Here is a 17,788-nt window from a genome sequence, read left to right as displayed (position 1 = left end):
ACGTATTAATATTTCTTTGGCAGTAGGCTCTGTACAATCATGTGGGAAAATGTATCTTACTGTACATTTGAATGGGATGAAATTTAAGCATAAATTCGTCGTTCTGCGCAATTGTTTCACGGGATTTATCGCAGGTCGTGGGTTCATAAGGAAGGCCGGCATATCGCTACATTTGAAGCAGGGAGGCTACAGTTTTGAGAACAGTAACATCATTCATTTATTTTCTGCGGAGAAGAGGGAAGTGGGAAAGAGGCTTCCGTTCTCGCAGCAGGGGAGGACGTCGACTGTGGAAACTGGAGCTGGGCTAACCGCGATGATGACTGCGACGATGGAAAGAACTGTTACTGAAGCAACCACGACGATGGGAAATTGCAAACCACACCCCGAAACTGAGGACATGCTTGACCGTGTCGAATGTTCGACTGACACTGTGTAGAAATCAGTTGCAGATTTTAGCAGTTTGTGTACTGCAGATAGTGCGAAGCAAATGAGGAATAAACAGAGGGAAAATTTGCTTCGGAGCACAAAACTGCCCATGCTTCGTCTCTCTGGAAGTAAAGATATGGAAGATTCTTCATTGTTGCCATTCTCTGCCACTGAGGGAAATGAAGAATACAATTCTGAGGAGCCACGTAGGCTTCTGGACACAGCCTCCCTCATTTCCGAGCAAATGAAAGACAAGTTTCTTGCTGACGTAGCGAGGGTTACAAGGAATGAGGAGGTGGAAGGAACGAAGAAGTACAAGGAAAAGGTGAAGACACAGGCCAAATCTTTGTATTTCGACAACGAGGGAATTCTTAGGAGAAATTTGCCTACGGAAAAGTACAAAGAGAAGGAAAAAGGGAAAATATGGGCACCTACTTCTCTAAGTTCGCAAATTCTCGTGTCGTTGCATGATAATGCATTCGCTTGTCATCCTGGGAGATTGAAAACGTTAGCGAAGGTTAGGGAACAATACACTTGGATAGGCCTAACTAAAGACATTATCCAGTATTGTAAGTCATGCCAGCCATGCTGCGTATTAAAAGATGACAGGAATAAGCAAGATTTCATGTCAAGTAAGGAGGAAACGAAATTCAGGATGGAAGACGCCAAGAAGAAAGCTTGTGATAGGAAACGCCGCAAATGCACGTTTCAGGTGGGAGATAAAGCTTGGCTTAAGGAACATCCTATCTCTGGTAAGGCCCGCAGAGTAACCAGTAAATTCTCGGGGAAGTCCTCTGGATCACACGCAATTGTGGAGCAAACTTCGGCAAATACTTTCAAAATGAAACACAGCGGGGACGGAAGAATATTGAGAGCCAACAGTGACCAGTTAAAGCCTTATTCTTCGCCACCTGATTTTGGAAGGAAAGTAGCCGAATCCAATTCAGCAAAGAGAGCGCACGTAACTTCGGCAGGAGGAGCAAGACGAAGATATAACCCAGATGCGTTACAAGCTGAGAAACATATTCTAGTCTAATTTCAAAGGGGGATTTTTTGTAAATATTGTACATAGGGACTTATCTATCTTTTCTTTATTCTATCTTTCACTTATTTTCTCTATTTCATACCTCATACAGTACTCATACAAAAGTGTCGTTCCGCAGTCAATTTCATCGCGAAAGTAACGCAAAGTTAGTGTGTATTCTTTTACCGTGTAATTTCGTCGAGAAGTCGAAGTTCGGTGGCCAGTGAACGCAGTTCTAGCGCTGGGCATAACAGTGACATCTTCGGATGTAGAGCCAGTTCGATCCATTCATGTGGAAACCGGTCGAAGCGGTGTCTTCCGATCTCAGCAGGAGCGCAGAGAAGTGGCGTTGCCGGGAGTCGAACCAGCAGGCTTGGTGACTTGGATGGATTTCCAGGAGACTGTCTCTCATTGGTCCAGGAGGAAGGATGGAAGAGGTGCTGAGTGGGTAAGAATTGACGTGGGTTAACCAGCTCCAGTGCTGAGGGATGATCGCGGATCTCGAATTACACTTGTGGACAAAATTAGAGTAAACATTGACTGTCAGTGTCGTGTGATCTAATGAAAGTGTGTTTGTAGTGAACATAAACTGCGGACAAGTGCTTTGTGTATATTATTATTATTTTTCTAGGTTACAGAACTTTGATTTTTCTCTCTTCAGGAAATGGGGACTATGTAATGATGCGATCATTACTGGATCCTTTTTTATGTTATAAATTGTGTATGGCTATGTATTCCTGTACTTTTGGGTTCTTGGCCCTTGGGGAGAGGTAAGTTTCCAGTAACGGTTTAGGTCATTAGCGGGGCCTATAAATAGGAAGGGCAGGGGAGCAGTCGGCCTCAGATAATTGGCGGAGTACAGCAATGTAAGAGGTATCTTTTTTTCTGAGGGAAGCGGCTGGGCGAGCATTCTTTCCTTACTATGTGAACCGACGGCGGGGATGTTAACTTTCTTTCTTTTAATACACACACTTTCTCTTTTCACATTATTCCAATAGTTTATTTCATGTGGGAAACTGGGTACACAACACACATACCTTCAGCCACCTTTTTTGGTACTGAGGGTTATATTTTTTTTTACTCGTGTAGCCAGTGGCTATGCGAGTCTACACACTCTCTTCGGGAAGGGGGGACAGAGTACACCGGAATGTAGATTTTGCGAATAACGGCCAAGAATTAACTTCTGTAAATATATTATGAATAAACCTATATATATCTAAAAGGAAATGGGCGTTAAGCTATAATTTGAAGAAGTGCGTGTCTATTGCCTAAACTAGCATCCACAGAACTTCAGGTACTGCAAGTTTTGAACCTCGGGACAAGGATTCAAAAATGTATGGTTGTGTATATTGTGTATGTTGCTGTGAATCGGCTTAAAAGCACAAACTATACTGTTACAAGGTGAAGATGGCTGTATGGTGTGGGGTTGACATGGATTTTATACAGATTTGCATTCAGTGGAGTAAAGCTGTACACGGAGCATGGCAACACAGCACACAGTGATGTCCGTTGAACCACGGAAACTGCTGGCGCACGCTGCGAGTCAATGCTTGCGGTGTTGCCACATTCCACGTACAGCTTTACTCTGCTGAATAAAAATCTGTATAAAATCGGTTTTACAATGTGAATTGACAATGATAATGCATTTTAAAAACAGATGCAAAGAGCTTCAAAACAAGACCAATATTGTATTTGTAGGACTACCTAATACCAAGAAAAAGTTGTTTGGCAAAATTGATAATAATTTTTTTTTTTTTTAGAAATTTTGAAAACCTGAAAATTAATAATTGTGTTTTAAAACTTTCTGCCTGTACCCTACTAAAATTTCATAACGATCGAGCAACCCATTTTTGATTTACAGAATTTCAAAGATAGCAATCGTTTGCAAAACTTATAAAAACAAAAAAAACTGCCCTTTTTTTGTTCTCACGATGATAAAAAATAGAAGGCATACTCGAAAAAAATAATTGGCTAGCATAAATTAACGTGGAATTGAAAAAGCTAAATTTTGATGTAACTCGTTTTTATGTAGGTCTACTGTTTAATTTTTAATTGGAGTCCAAACTCAAGTATCTATAATTTTTAATCCGATAGTAAATATGCATTCCCCACCTACTGCATTGTCTCCATGTTGATCCATACAAGCATCTTCCCATCTATCCTCAAACTCAACCAAGTGTCTCTCTAGCTAGGAATTTCTTCTTCGAGCATTGCATGGAGCAGTTATAATTTTATGTTGGATGGGTTGAATATTGGTGTTCTATCAGTATCAGTTAAAAATTTTAGATCAGTCCATTTTTAATATACCGGGTGTCCCAAAAGTCGCTTGACCAAGAAATAAATATTTGTATTTGAAAACAATACTTGTGTTATTAAATCAACAATAATTTAATAAATAAATACAAATATTTATTTCTTGTTCAAGTGACTTTTGGAACACCTGGTATATACTAGGGATGGGACAGAAAAGCTGATGTAGGCATATCAGCATAATTACTGATCATTTTACCAATCTATATTATGTATGCCACTTATAGTTTGCTCCAAAATTCTGCTTTATTATTAATTTTATGTACATAAACATAATTCACATGCTTTAGTTTCATAACGTAAAGTCTAAATATGCATTTTTCTTTTTTTGAAGCAAAACATATTACAGTCACCTGATGCAAACATTAATTAAGGAAGTTAAAGAACCATTCATAGTATGCAAGGAACGTTTGCAATTTTATATCTGTACTTTTTGGTATTGGCAAAAAATCTCTGTCTCTTCCATGGCACCATGTTTGATATCTGATGGAGGTACAAAGTCATTCTGATTACACTTTAAACTGTAGATCCAGTCTCGATTAACCCTTCTGTGCATAAAGTGGGCTCAAAAACAAACTCAACAACATAAGAAAAAATTCCCTCCACATAAACAAAAAAAAAAAATAATACATGCATGCATAAAATGCATTTGGGATGGGAACTTAAGAGGTCATGCAATAAATTATCACAAAAAAGTGATATTACTCACATGACGTAATTTGTAAGTTTCTAACGCTGATACTTTTGGATCATGATAAACAAATGATCCTTGCACAGAGTGATATGGACCACTATATACATTTCCACTATATGTGCTTTCACTGTATGGTGGCTTTGACAGCTGGAATGTCGCATATGGGCAAATATCTTCTATATAATCTGAAAGAAAGAACAAGATGTGTTAAGAAAAATATCCGAAATTTATTACTAGAAGATTAATTACTTGTTCCTTGTGAGAGATCATTGGATTTTTGATTCAAATGGAATGAAATTGGATATTCTAGCACTTTTTCTTCAATCCTCACATGGACTCGGTGAGGCTTTGGCCACTAGAAAATTATGAACCAAGCATTTACATGCATGGCTTTTATATACCACATTGACTTAAAATTTTGGCTTATGAACTCTTACAACCCTATGGATTTGTGCACGATACAATAGAAAAGTATTAACCCAATAACCACCATCTTTGATGAGAAATACAGAAAAACGTGATACTTAACTAAAGCAAATTTCGGTAGTCTTATTATTATCTGTACAAAGTCTACATTCTTCTTACCAGTAGATTCTGTTTTGTAACTATTTGTGTCCAAATTAACAGCTTGCTGAGCCACTCTCACTGCCAAATACTGTTGATCCCGGTTCTGCTGGTTCTGCATTTGAGCTACTGATGGAGATTCACCCATTTGTGGAGTTTCTTCAGTCTGTGGTTCTATTTTACACAAAAAAGTAAACATAGTAAGAAATAAATATTTGCAGAGCCATAGGCAGTTTAGAGTAATATTAAATATTCATGTCAGTAGATGTTTCGTGCAGAGAAGTACATGGTCGCGACTATAAATGAGAACAAAAACACTGCACAGCAGAAAGGTTTGAAAATAAAGTGTCACTATCTATGTTTTGAGGATATTGCATCCTCATCCTTAGGATAAAAGATATCTCAAACATCGTTAGTCCCTTTTTGTTTTTCATATTTTGTACTTTTGTTCTGATTTGCACACACACACACACTTGATTTTCATATATTTTGACAGGTTTTTGGAAGTATTTTCACTTTTCCAGGATTTCCAGGTCTGTGGAAATCCTGCAGATTTCTTTCTTGCATTTTTCAGGGGCTCTAGTCTGCCATGCACTGTTCTGATAAGATTTGCCATTGCAGCTTGGTTGGCACTGATGTAATCAAAACTGCCCATACATAACACAAATGTCCCTAGGATATTTAATGGATGTTCTTTGGATATTTATGGCAAAGTTCCGGGATGTCTGTTAGATATCCAGTAGACATCCATAGAATATCCAGGAAGGAAGTATTACAGATACTTTTATATATGTTTTGGATTTCACTGCTATGTTTTTCATGTGAACAGAACGTTATTTGGACTTTTTATTTAATTGTGGGAGAGGAAAAGATATATTCTGGTCTGGAACTGGACCTAATCTGGATGTTTATCATACATTGCTTGAACATTTTTGGGATATTTCACACATATTTTGGATACATTTTAATCAAGCATATCAAGGATCTCGGCCACACATGGTGTTAAAACATGTATTCCTCTCTCTCACACACACAGAAATACACACACACTCGTCTACACACATGAAAAAGATTTATATTCACTAGCATAATTTGGGGTGAAAGCACCCAAATGTCAACCTCACTTCCACATAGTACAGCCTGTACTGCATTTTGCAGAGTATCGAGGCTCTGGCGTCTGGACCCATGGCCAGTATAATCCTCTATGGTTCTTATGTCCTGTCCATATGTGTTTGTGATTGTCCTTTCATCAGTTTCATCTTATCAGTACTCATCCTCATCTGTGCAATTAGCCTAAAGTGACAGAAATGCGAAGTAAAATAAATAAATCCATTCACTCATTCATTCACTCATATATCTGTGATAAGCAGAGTACCATTTTCTAAGTTATTATACTCTACTATATTTATAATTCTAATTGTATAGCTACTTATTATATCCTATTTTTGTGATCAACTGGATGGTAATAAATAAATAATCTACATGTAGGCACCACAACTTGCTCAATGCAAACTGGCATGGTGAGCAAGACAGACAAAGTAAGTTTTACCTGGGCTTGCTCACATGTGCGAGTTATTGGATCAAAAAATGGGTCTCTGCACCATGTCTTCAGCTGAAGAATTCCAGGTTATGCTTTAAGTCTATCACAGAGTTTGAATCTAACATATAGCTGAATTACTAGACACTATGAATGAATCTTTACAGATTCAATGTCAATGTAAATTTACACATCAATGTCAATGTAGACACATACTGCACTGTGGATTGCATGGATATTCAGTGGATATCCTGAAATGGAGATCCCATGGATATCCAGGACTGACATCCAATACCACCCATGGATCTGATCTGGATATTGTGCATGTCCAATGGAACCACAGGAAATTTTGTTCCACAATCAAAGTAAAATGAAAATGTAAATTTGAAATGACATCCTTTTAGAGAAAATATATAAACAACCAATTCAAATATGAATTGACGAAAAAAAGAAGGTTGTTACACTCAATGATATGAATAAAAAAATTTTGAATGCAAGCTGTACTAATCTTATTGTCACATGACTACAAATATACTTACTTCTCCTCCTGATGAAGGAAACTAGAAGTAATAATCCTACTACAAAGGCAATAGCCAGACTTATTGGTATTATTATCTTGAGATTCATATAAAAAGGCACATCAGCAATAGGCACAGGCTCCAACAATTCTGGAGGTACTGTTGCTGAAAAAGAGTGCAATAATCAAGAAAGTGGATGGATGGATGTGCAGATTATGAACATCCATATCAAAGTATGCATGTATAAAAGTTATGGAATCTATAAATACTAAGCACAGACAAACATAATATTCACAGAACATATTAATTTATTTTATCTGTTTTAAGCAAAATATATATGGATCATATATTATAAATTATAAAGCATGGTTATGAACATAAAGTTTGCTGTCTTGTTTGTTAACTTGTCTATAATGTTATTCTACTTTCTGATGGGATAGACCATAAAAAGTTACATTACCCTGCTCAATCTGTCCAAACATACGGAAAGTAACTGAAGGGTATGTATTTATGTAACTATTTATTTTGCAGGTGTAACTAATTAATTTACGAGGATATTTTAGTGTGTATGATATTATTATGTCTAAATAATTTAGATGCAGTGATTAAGAGATATATTTAAACTCTATTTTGTATATTGTGGACAGAGAAGGAGGCCTTGAAATAGGAATGCAGGTGCTACTTCCGATCGGGCAATGTCATTGCTGAGTAATGAAAACTGAGGGACAATAGCCGGGAGGAAGTTGTGGGAGAAGGTGGTGCCAGAGAGAGAGAGAGAGAGAGAGAGAGAGAGAGAGAGAGAGAGGGAGAGGGAGAGAGAGACAGAGGGGGGAGGGAGAGAGAGGGGGGCATTCTGGAAGTGAGGAGGTACCAGGAGAGGAGGGAGAGAAGGCATTAGCAAGTGAGAGGTGTCTTCTTCTTGTCCACGTTTGGGTCCGTATGGTCTGGGTGTCATAATAAATATTGGTCAGAAAAGAGAGTGAGTGTGTCTACTTCTATATCCTCATACTACAGATTAGGCAGTTCAACAATATATAAACCTTAAATATTCACTATATAATTTTCTATTCATTAGAAAATTTCATTTTTATGATATGTACTCTAAATTAAGGTAAGATACTTAGACAGCTATTTACTATGTATCAATCGTGTATGTACTTGGGTAAATATATATATTACACACATTTCTGTTTATGAGCATTCCTCCTTTGCTTTTATGTTGGAAACTAGTTGTATATATAACTCTTATAAAAGTAATAAAGTAATCTGAATTTGATCTATTCCATGCTGTTTTGCCAAAGGTTTACAGAAATACAATAAGATTAGAGAATATAAAATAAGATCATAGAATTTTGTAATGTTAAGTTTACCATGTTGACAACATGTGGCGTGAGGCATTATATTTCTGATGTTATAAGATTGGCAAGTTACAGAATGATCATACATACTGTGTTTGATAATTTGCCTGGTATAGATACAGACAGACCATTATACTTAAGTGCTTTTCGCAACACAGGAAAAAAAAAGATTCTATGCAGAATTTCATTGAACTACTACTTTTATTGCATAGAAATAAAGACCACTAGCATTCTTCAGTAACAAGTTTATTGCTTATCAATGACTTAGACCTACCTCCCTCAGCAGTAAGTGTAAAAAACTCATACTGAGCATTAGTAGATCCAGCGTTATTATGAGCCGTAACCTTAAGTTCATATTTAGTAGCTGGTGTGAGATCTAGGATGCTGTAGGGTTTATCTGATAACTTAACATTGTTTGCAACTAGCGCCCAATCACTGGCAGTGTCTTCTTTATAGTATATAACAAAATACTGTATTTTGCACCCACCATCACCCCAAGAGTCTAACCAAAGTGTTACCACAGAGGAATTGACGGTGAGTAGTTGAGGTGCTTTTGGTGCAATGGGCACTGGAAAAGAGTAAGAGGACATATTTATACAAATAAAGAGACACAAGGAAAGTACGTGGGTTGGAGATTTAATAGTGGCACCTATTTATTTACATATGATACAAAAGAGCATGCACGTGCACTCCGGTACAGCAAGCTGGCACACAGCATAACTGTTACAAAATTACTTCCTTAACTTTTAGTTTTTCATTATTTCTCCCATTTTGCCTCAACAGAATCAACCCGGAAGCCTCTAAGGTTCCTCCTATTCTGACATGGGGCCATCAACACCCTCTTGTGGCATGTTGACAAAACATCTAACACGTCACCCAGCAAGGATCCGAAAAATCAACAGGCGACCTTGAAGGATCCAATGGAAGGTTACATTATGTGAAGGGAAATTTTGTTTTCCAATCGGTAAGGGCTGAAAGAAAGCTAGAATGCCATCGGTTCAGTCTGTTGATATCCTCAGTGTTGCAAACTGCACGATTAAGTGTCCAAGTGTACTGTATACTGTCAGCGATGTAGCTTATCCACCAAGGTAGTTACATATTCCATGTGAAGGTAAACGTTTCAGAGCATTCGGTCTATTAAGATAGCTAACTTGCCCATGGACACATCCGCCCAATAGAGTTGGTAAAACTAGCTGGCCATGGTCGCACTTTTCTCAAGCCCTTTGCGAGGTGAGAAGTTAATGTTTTTCGGGCAGATGAATTTCTATTTGTTTGCTTCAAAAACTTAAGTGTTGGCATTGTTTACTATTTACTATGGGAAGAACTATGTGGTGCCAAAGTGGATTTGTGAATATTGCAATGTGTGAAAATCTTGAAAATTGTCTCAATCATCCACAATCGTCTATTGCATTGAATACATTTGACAAGAGACAACTGAAATTCGAAAAAATGAGGAACTGCCGAGGACATTCATCTTTTCCCTTAGAGACATTAAAGAAACAGTATCAGGTAGAGTGCTCATTTTTTCAGTATAACGTACTATGTAGAAGCCCTGAATTCTTGGTTTTCTTCATTTTTTGGGATCTGCTTCCCAACGGAAAATGTCACCCCACACCACTTCAAAAGAGATACCTCTGTGAAACCAGCTGTACACAACCTGTTGCCAGCAATGTGGAGGTTGTAGTATAACTGTAGCAGCACCTTTTCTATTGATGGTTTGAATGGAGTGGTCTATTGCCTGAAGAATCTCTGGAACAGTTCAGAAGCGAGTGCCCTTCATCTTAGGGATCAAATCAAAATCACAGCGGCTCAAGTCCTGGTAGTATGGGGGATGGTAGAGCACCTACCAGCCCCATCAAGTTAACAAATCAGCCACAAGTTGCGGTACATGCGCCAGAGCATTGTCCTGAAAAATGATGGGAGGATTCAGCAGAAAGTATCGCCTCTTTTTATGCAACACAGGTCACAGGCAACACAGATTCCCCGCATGCCTCACTAACACCTTCATGTCACTGTTGTGCTGTACAGCTGCGGGCACATTCAATCTTTATCCAATTCTGCTGTTCCTGCATCGAAACCATTGTTTGTCACTACACAACTTTAGACCGCCAACTCCAACAATACTCTATTCCTCTCGTCACTGTGCATGTGTCTAGTGTTGGAAGGAAGAGGTAGATTAGGTGTCAAACTAACATGTGGTATAACCGAGAGGCACCGGTTCCATTTCATGGCATATATACAGCAGTGTTGCCACTATTAAATCTCCAACCCATGTATATAAGTATGTAAAGAAGATAAGATATTCCTCAGTGATAATTTCTTGTGATTGAGGACTATCTGAATTAAATTCATTGAAAGTAAGAAATAGCACATCTAAAATACCATATAATTTGGCTACTGCAATGGAGTTTGTTGGCTTGTCTCTCCATGAAACTCCTTTCACCTTATAGCTTCCAGAGAAGAGATATAGTTAGAAACAGAGTTGCCAAATTTAGTTCTTCACTCACGTTGTAAATTTTCAAGTTAACTATTTACATCTTGTACAGTAATGGTATAAGTAACTGTTGATAACATTACATATATTGTACAAAAGTAATTCTGTTAAAAAATTTCTCATGAAAAATGTAACTGCTACTTGTAACACCATTACAACTAACTAGTTACTTCCAAACACTGAATGTCAACCTACATGGTGGAGTGGTTAGCACAGCATGCTCTGATGCCAGGTATCCTGGGTTCGTTGTCAGTGTCCCTACATCAATTTCATCATATCATGACTTATTCTTATCTTCGCGATTAGCCAAAAGTAGCAGAAAAGGGAAGTAAAATAAACCAAATCAATCAATTACTGAATGTAATTCATATGTTACCTTTTCCTGTAGTATGAGCTGTGATGATATCACTTGGAAGACCTGTTCCTATTTTATTATATGCTGTAACATACAGCTGATATCTAGTTCCACACAATAGATTCTTCAACATATAAGAATCCACTTCATACTCCAGTTGACGTTCTTCCCAGTCTCCAAATTCCCTCTTGAAGTTTATGATATAACCTGATGGAAAGCAAGAAAAGTAGTAATTAGATTCTCAAATAATATGACTGTTTGCAGTTTCTCACAATTACCCAAATTATTACATTCATCCTACTTTAATGTTAGATACTTAAATCCTTGTCAAGGGTTGTACTGATGGCTGTGGTTTATCCTTGGGACTTTTTCATTGTTAAAACAGGAATACAGCATTATTTGTATAACATTATGATAGACAGCACTGAAGCAATGGACATAGTCATGGGAAAGATTTTCAATGCTTCACAAACTTATCATCAAAGTTATGAAGGGTTTAGATCAGAAAAGAAATTACATTCATAGTGAAAACCAAGAAATCAAGTATCAACAGCAACAAGAAGTATAATATAATCAAAAAGTTTTAATTTAATTATTTTCAAATTGCTCAGTCTTTGAGATGAAAAGTTTATTTTGTGATAAATTTGTATTATTTGTACAGTGGGTACACAAAAACAATAAAAGTTTCTAAAACATTTGCAGAAATATTGTTCTAAAATGTAATTACAGATTCTTTCCTTAATATCTACTTTTTATTTTTGGTACTATCTATTAATTTGTCATTTTTTTATAGAAGTTTCCTGTTGAGAACTTGTAATGCATAAAAACGTATATTCTGAGGAAAAATTATAACATTGTGCTTCATTGGGACCAGAAAAGTGTAATGTATAAAGTGAGAAAATGTAAAATACAGGACTGAATTAGGTAAAGGATCTGTGACAAAATTCTTAAAATTAGATATAACATAAACCTTTCACATATAATATTCCTATTGATCAATGTGGTGTTATAGATCAATTATGATAGGATACTGAATAATTGACCCCATTCCAAATTTATTATATTCAGTCAGCCCTTGAAATTAATATGAAGTAAAACTAAGAAACTTTGGACAAAGGTGACAATAAATGTTATTCAAAAAATATTTTATATTGTCATGTGTAAAATTATTACCTTACACAGTAGAAGTTTCAGCATTGTTATTTAGATATCAACCAAGCACATAAATTACAAAGAAATCACTAACCTAAAATTGGGCTCCCTCCATTTCGTTTGCTATTTAATTTCAGATGAAGGCTATCAACATCTTCAGATTCGACTTCTATCTTTGGGGGATTTGGTGCAACTGTAAAAGGAAAATAAATATGAATTACTACATTAAATGCAATAAACAATGTGCTAATAATATTTTGGTGTTCTTTTACTACATTATTTTTAATTATGAACCATCTACTCTTTTTTAAGGATTCCAATACTGCCAAAATAAATAATGACACACATTGTATTTAAAATGAATATAAAAAATGTTAATTTCATATTTCATGAATTTTTCAAATTTAATGCATATTTAATAGTAATAGTTTTCAGAGATTTAATGAACATCTCCTACCTTGTACTTTTAAGGTATACATTATTTCATCAGTCCCATGCTTATTTTTAACACTGCAAGTATAATTTCCTTCATCTGAACTTTGTACGTCTCTCATGAGAAGTGTTCCATCCTTGCTTATCTGTTATAGTAGAAGAAAAAAAATGTGTATTAATAGAATTTTTATTCAAAATTGACTTTTATTTGTATTATTTTACATTCATGAACACTGTGGCAGGGAGGAAAATTTCCTCACTGCTTCAGAAACAAATTATTTGCTTTCTTAAGTAATATATGACATCATAAAAAAGAAGGGGGATGGGCTGAGATGAAAACCTCTGTGACAGAATGGTTTGAGTAATGTGATATGAACTGAGAGTTCTTAAAACAGATTCCTGGGTAAGAAGAAGTGTAAGTTTGAATATATATAGGAGAAAAGGAAGGAGGGCCACAAGGGCTAAATAAAAAGTGAAAGAGGAGAGAGGAAACACTCACCCGACAAAGAAAGAAATCAAATTCTTGTGATGGTATGTCACATCTTCAGGAGTAGAGAGACATTGTATAACTAAGTGACTAGAGGGAAGAGTAAGCATGACCTGTAGTGTTGCCAGGTCCCGAAGTAGTGTGTGTGTGTGTGTGGGGGGGGGGGTGGTTGGGAAAAGGTGGTGGTGAGGGTGAGGATAGGGGATGAGGGGCGTTACTGGGTGGCCTTGTTCAGGCCTGGAGGTGTGGTTGCATTCATGGTCGATATGTAGGCCCTCTCCCATCTTCTACGTATTGAGGTGTTGGTGGATTGGGGCAAGGAGTGGACGATCGCTACCTGGAAGCAGTCATTAAAAGGAATATTGTGGTGATTGGTGTGAATGGCAACAGCAAAGTCCAGGTTTTGGGTAGAGGAGCAGTGGTTGTTGATGCGGAGGTTCAGGGCTGTGGATGTTTCCCCCAGGTAGAAGCTCCCACAGATGTTGCACGTGAGGATATAAATTAGGTTAGAGCTGTTGCAGGTTCCTTTGGGGTAGAGGGTGAATTTGCTGGTGGCAGTGTGGATCTGGAGGGTGCGGGAAGTGACAAATATGGGGCAGGTTTTGCACCTTGGGCGGTTGCATTTGTGGGCAGGTGCGAGTTGATTGTGAGTAGGTGGATTGTGGTGGACCAGGATGTTTTGGAGATTGGGAGGGCATTTGAAGACAACTCTGGGCTTGTCGGGGAAGATATTTCTGGTGTCAGGATCACTGTGCAGGATGGGAAGGAGGGAACGTAGAGTGTGTCTGATTTTGTTGAGGTGGGGGTGATGTTGGGTGACAAGTGCAGGGGGATTGGTGGCAAGTTTCTTGGTGGGAGTGTATGAAGCAGCTTGGGATATTTGTTTGGTGACCAGGGTGGAAGGATATCCATGGTTGGTCAAGGCTTGGTGTAAGCGGAGGTTATAGTTCTGTTGCCAACCTGTTCATGGGCAAAGTTGAAAAAGAGTTCCTGGAGACCCAATCTCTCAAACCTCTCCTCTGGCTACGTTTCATCGATGACATCTTCATGCTTTGGATACATGGAGAACCTTCCCTGACCACCTTCCTAGACAAACTTAACCACTTCAGCTCCATCAATTTCAACTGGTCTCACTCCACCAACCAAATCACCTTCCTGGATGTGGATGTGCACATGAAGGAAGGACATTTGGAAACCTCCATCCACATCAAACCTACCAACCATATGCAATACCTACACTTCTCCAGCTCCCATCCGTTCCACACCAAGAAAGCCATCCCATTCTCCCTGGCCCTCAGAGGTCAACACCTCAACACCTCAGCCACCTCCCGACAGAACTATAACCTCATTTGAAAATAAATGTCTGATGAAAGGAGCTTGTGTTCTCCTGAAACGTCACAAAGAAAAACTGTTTTCTTATGCTTGTAATAACCGTAAACTACAAAAAAATGTAATTATTCTATTTATATTATCATATATGAAGTATTTACTATATGCTATTATTGTGCCTAAATGATCATTAATCGGTTCTGTATATATTTTGCATTCTTCCACTTTCTTCCATGTTGTATAAGTTACATATTTACTTTTACATTTTAAATTTTATTTTTACACTAAAAAAAATCTTCATTTATTATTGTGCTCACCTTAAATATTGTATACAATTTCTATCCCATAGTGTTTTCTTCCTTTATTTGGATTTCCTTCATGTAGAAGTCCTAGAAATCATTACTGTTTTTCTTGTCTAAAATTTCATTAATATTTTATAACTGTATTTGGATTTCCTACATGTAGTAGTTCTTCAAATCATTACTGTAATTCTTGTCTAAAATTGTATCAATATGTTATTACTCTATGTATTGTTATATGACGATTTCCATACCTATGGACATGGGTCAACGGAAATAAAAAATATGAATGAATATGAATAACTGGGGTTCACTGTGCTGACCACACGTCACCCTGTAACTGGTTGGATGATCTCCCACCTTGGCATGTGGGAGTAAGGCCGCAGTCAGTAGGTAGCCACTGGCCCTCACGAGCTGTTGTGCAACAGGTTATTTCTTTAAACTCTTGCCAATACTGCACTGTTACAAACTTATGGATTTGGGACAAACAGATGAGAACTAGTGGATAGATATAAAATTATAGATGATAGGGCTGAGTTACTATCAACTGATACAAATGATACTGATATCAGAAAATATCATTCTAGTTTTTGGACTTTTAAGCACTGTTATTTTTTTAAAAGAGATTTACCTACCTTTTCGGAGGCTGAATCTGCCTCCATCTTCAGGGTAGCGTGTAGTCTGTTTTATCATATAAATGTTTGCCTTGGAGGATTATTCTTGGTGGCCTAGGCTCCACCGCGTCTGTTGGTCACAAGGACCTCTATATACAAAGTTGCTAGGTAGGATTATCAGTGGCCCAGGCTCCACCTCGTCAGATGACCACGTCAAGGTCACGATCAAGGCTTCGTGTGGCACCGTTAGGTTTCCACCTTGATATCAGATATCAGTTCAAATATAATTACTGGTACTAGCCAATACTTATAGCAAGTTTGGCTAATCCATATAGTATGTAAAATACAGACCGATGCTGTGCATATTTTGTAAATTAAGCAATGTGCACAATTTACATATTTTGTAAATTAAGCACACCTATTTTCCGTTAGGAGCATTTAAATATATTTTAAAGCAAAACAATGGTATATTGATATGCCATACTAAAACTTTAACTTAAAAAAAAAAACTGCCATGTTCAAGTAGAAACGGGAAAGATTTATCATTAATCTATCGGTATCAGCTGAGATATTCATATCTCACTTCTGTTTATCAGTAAAATTGCAGATCCGATATAGTAGTGCAACATTCTGCCATTTTGTTACAATCTTTATGAATGTGGATTTTTGTAGAATAAATGGCTAAATATGCAGTTTCTCTTTCATAGGCAAAACTCAGTGCTGTCTGCTGCTTACAACCATTAATTATGGAGGTTTTTCAACCTTATATCAAATTGATAGAATATTAGCTATCAGTACTGGTATATTTTATGTTAGTATTTTATCAGTATCAGCAATAATTTCACATTGGTTCATCCCTAATAGCTAGTAATCTGTATCCAATCAGCTATGACTATTAAGTAATGGTGAACTATTCTGGGAGTAAATGATCATAAGAGAATATTAATACAATATGTCAAATTTAAAATCGTGTATAAAACAGACTATAGTATTTACCTGTTTCTTAGCATTTAATTCTATTATAGATCCATGCAGCTTCCATATTGTTATTGAATCTGGAATTCCAACTTTTCTACAAGGCAAAGACACATCTTCCTTCCAGGGAATTGATAAGAATTTGCTAAAAGATACAATTTTTGCTGGAACTGAAAACAAAATACATGTCATTATGTACCTCATTATATATAGTTTTATTACAATTGCTTAACACACATAATATTCATTCTTGCAACATACACTGATTACACAATTATGTATGGAGCAGAGACTTGGACAATGACAAAGAGAGACAAAAGAAAGATGCAGACAGTGGAGATGAAATTTTTAATGAGTATATTGGGAAAGACTAGAAGGGATAGAATAAGGAATGAGGAGATCCGACAGACAGTGGGGTGGTGAAGCTTCAGAACAGGATAGATCAAGCACAGATGAGATGGTTCGCACACATGGAGAGGATGGATGCAGAAAGGCTACCAGTAAAAGCTTACCATGCACAAGGAGTGGCAGATAGCGGAGAGTGTTAGGAGAAGAGGACAAGATTGGAACAGCGTGAAAGAGAGGAGTGGTGGAAGACCAGGAAAAAAATGGAGAGCCTTGACTTCTATGCCAACCCAGCCACAGGAAGGAAATGGCAAAGGATGAGGTGATGAATCTGCATACATTGTCTTTGTAAGGTAATTATGTAAACATATGTTTTCTCTTTGCAAGGGGCCTCCCCGATGGCGCAGTGGTAATGTCATGGCCTTGAATCAAGGGGTCCTGGGTTAGATACCCGGTGCAGGCACAAATGGAGAAGAAATAACAAATCAGACTAATTTCTGTGTTCTGGGGTTGCTGGGTTGAGTGTTCTTAGAGACGAGGCTCTGTTGTTCGTTTTTTGTGTGTGTTTCGATATTATTCCCGTGAAGTACATTCGACTTCAAAACTAATTGTTTATCTTTTGCTGTAGTAACAAAATAATTCTCCTCCCCTGGAAAAGTTTGGTGGGGGAGGGGATTTTAGAACAAGATTATTGGTGGGGGAATTCCTTCCTGTCTCCCCAGGATTTCGCACCCTGATCAATCTCTCTGCAAGGAAAAGAGCAATAGCAGTCACCTGGTTACATACATTAATGAAGGTAGTAAATGAACTGTTCAGGGTCTTTGTAAATTGTTTTCTATTTAATATTAGATTGGTTATCAGTTGGTACATTATGG

The 17,788-nt window shown here is 37.3% G+C and overlaps 1 protein-coding gene across 1 annotated transcript in view; it reads right to left on the bottom strand.

Annotated features, from left to right (window-relative positions):
• Dscam4 (Down syndrome cell adhesion molecule 4) overlaps positions 1-17,788 on the bottom strand; it is a 482,573-nt gene that overhangs the window by 30,748 nt on the left and 434,037 nt on the right. The window contains exons 27-34 of the mRNA XM_083132205.1: positions 16,590-16,738; positions 12,890-13,010; positions 12,527-12,625; positions 11,302-11,487; positions 8,706-8,999; positions 7,095-7,238; positions 5,040-5,192; positions 4,470-4,639 (exon numbers count right to left, since the gene is read on the bottom strand). Of these exons, the coding sequence (XP_082988331.1) occupies positions 4,470-4,639; positions 5,040-5,192; positions 7,095-7,238; positions 8,706-8,999; positions 11,302-11,487; positions 12,527-12,625; positions 12,890-13,010; positions 16,590-16,738 (1,316 nt within the window). The remainder of the gene's footprint in view (positions 1-4,469; positions 4,640-5,039; positions 5,193-7,094; positions 7,239-8,705; positions 9,000-11,301; positions 11,488-12,526; positions 12,626-12,889; positions 13,011-16,589; positions 16,739-17,788) is intronic.

This window comes from Lepisma saccharinum, chromosome 1, assembly GCF_977018435.1.
Source record: "Lepisma saccharinum chromosome 1, izLepSacc3.1, whole genome shotgun sequence".
Lineage (NCBI taxonomy): Eukaryota > Metazoa > Arthropoda > Insecta > Zygentoma > Lepismatidae > Lepisma > Lepisma saccharinum.
Note: the sequence above shows the minus strand (reverse complement) of the source record. Positions and strands in the feature narration are given on the sequence as shown.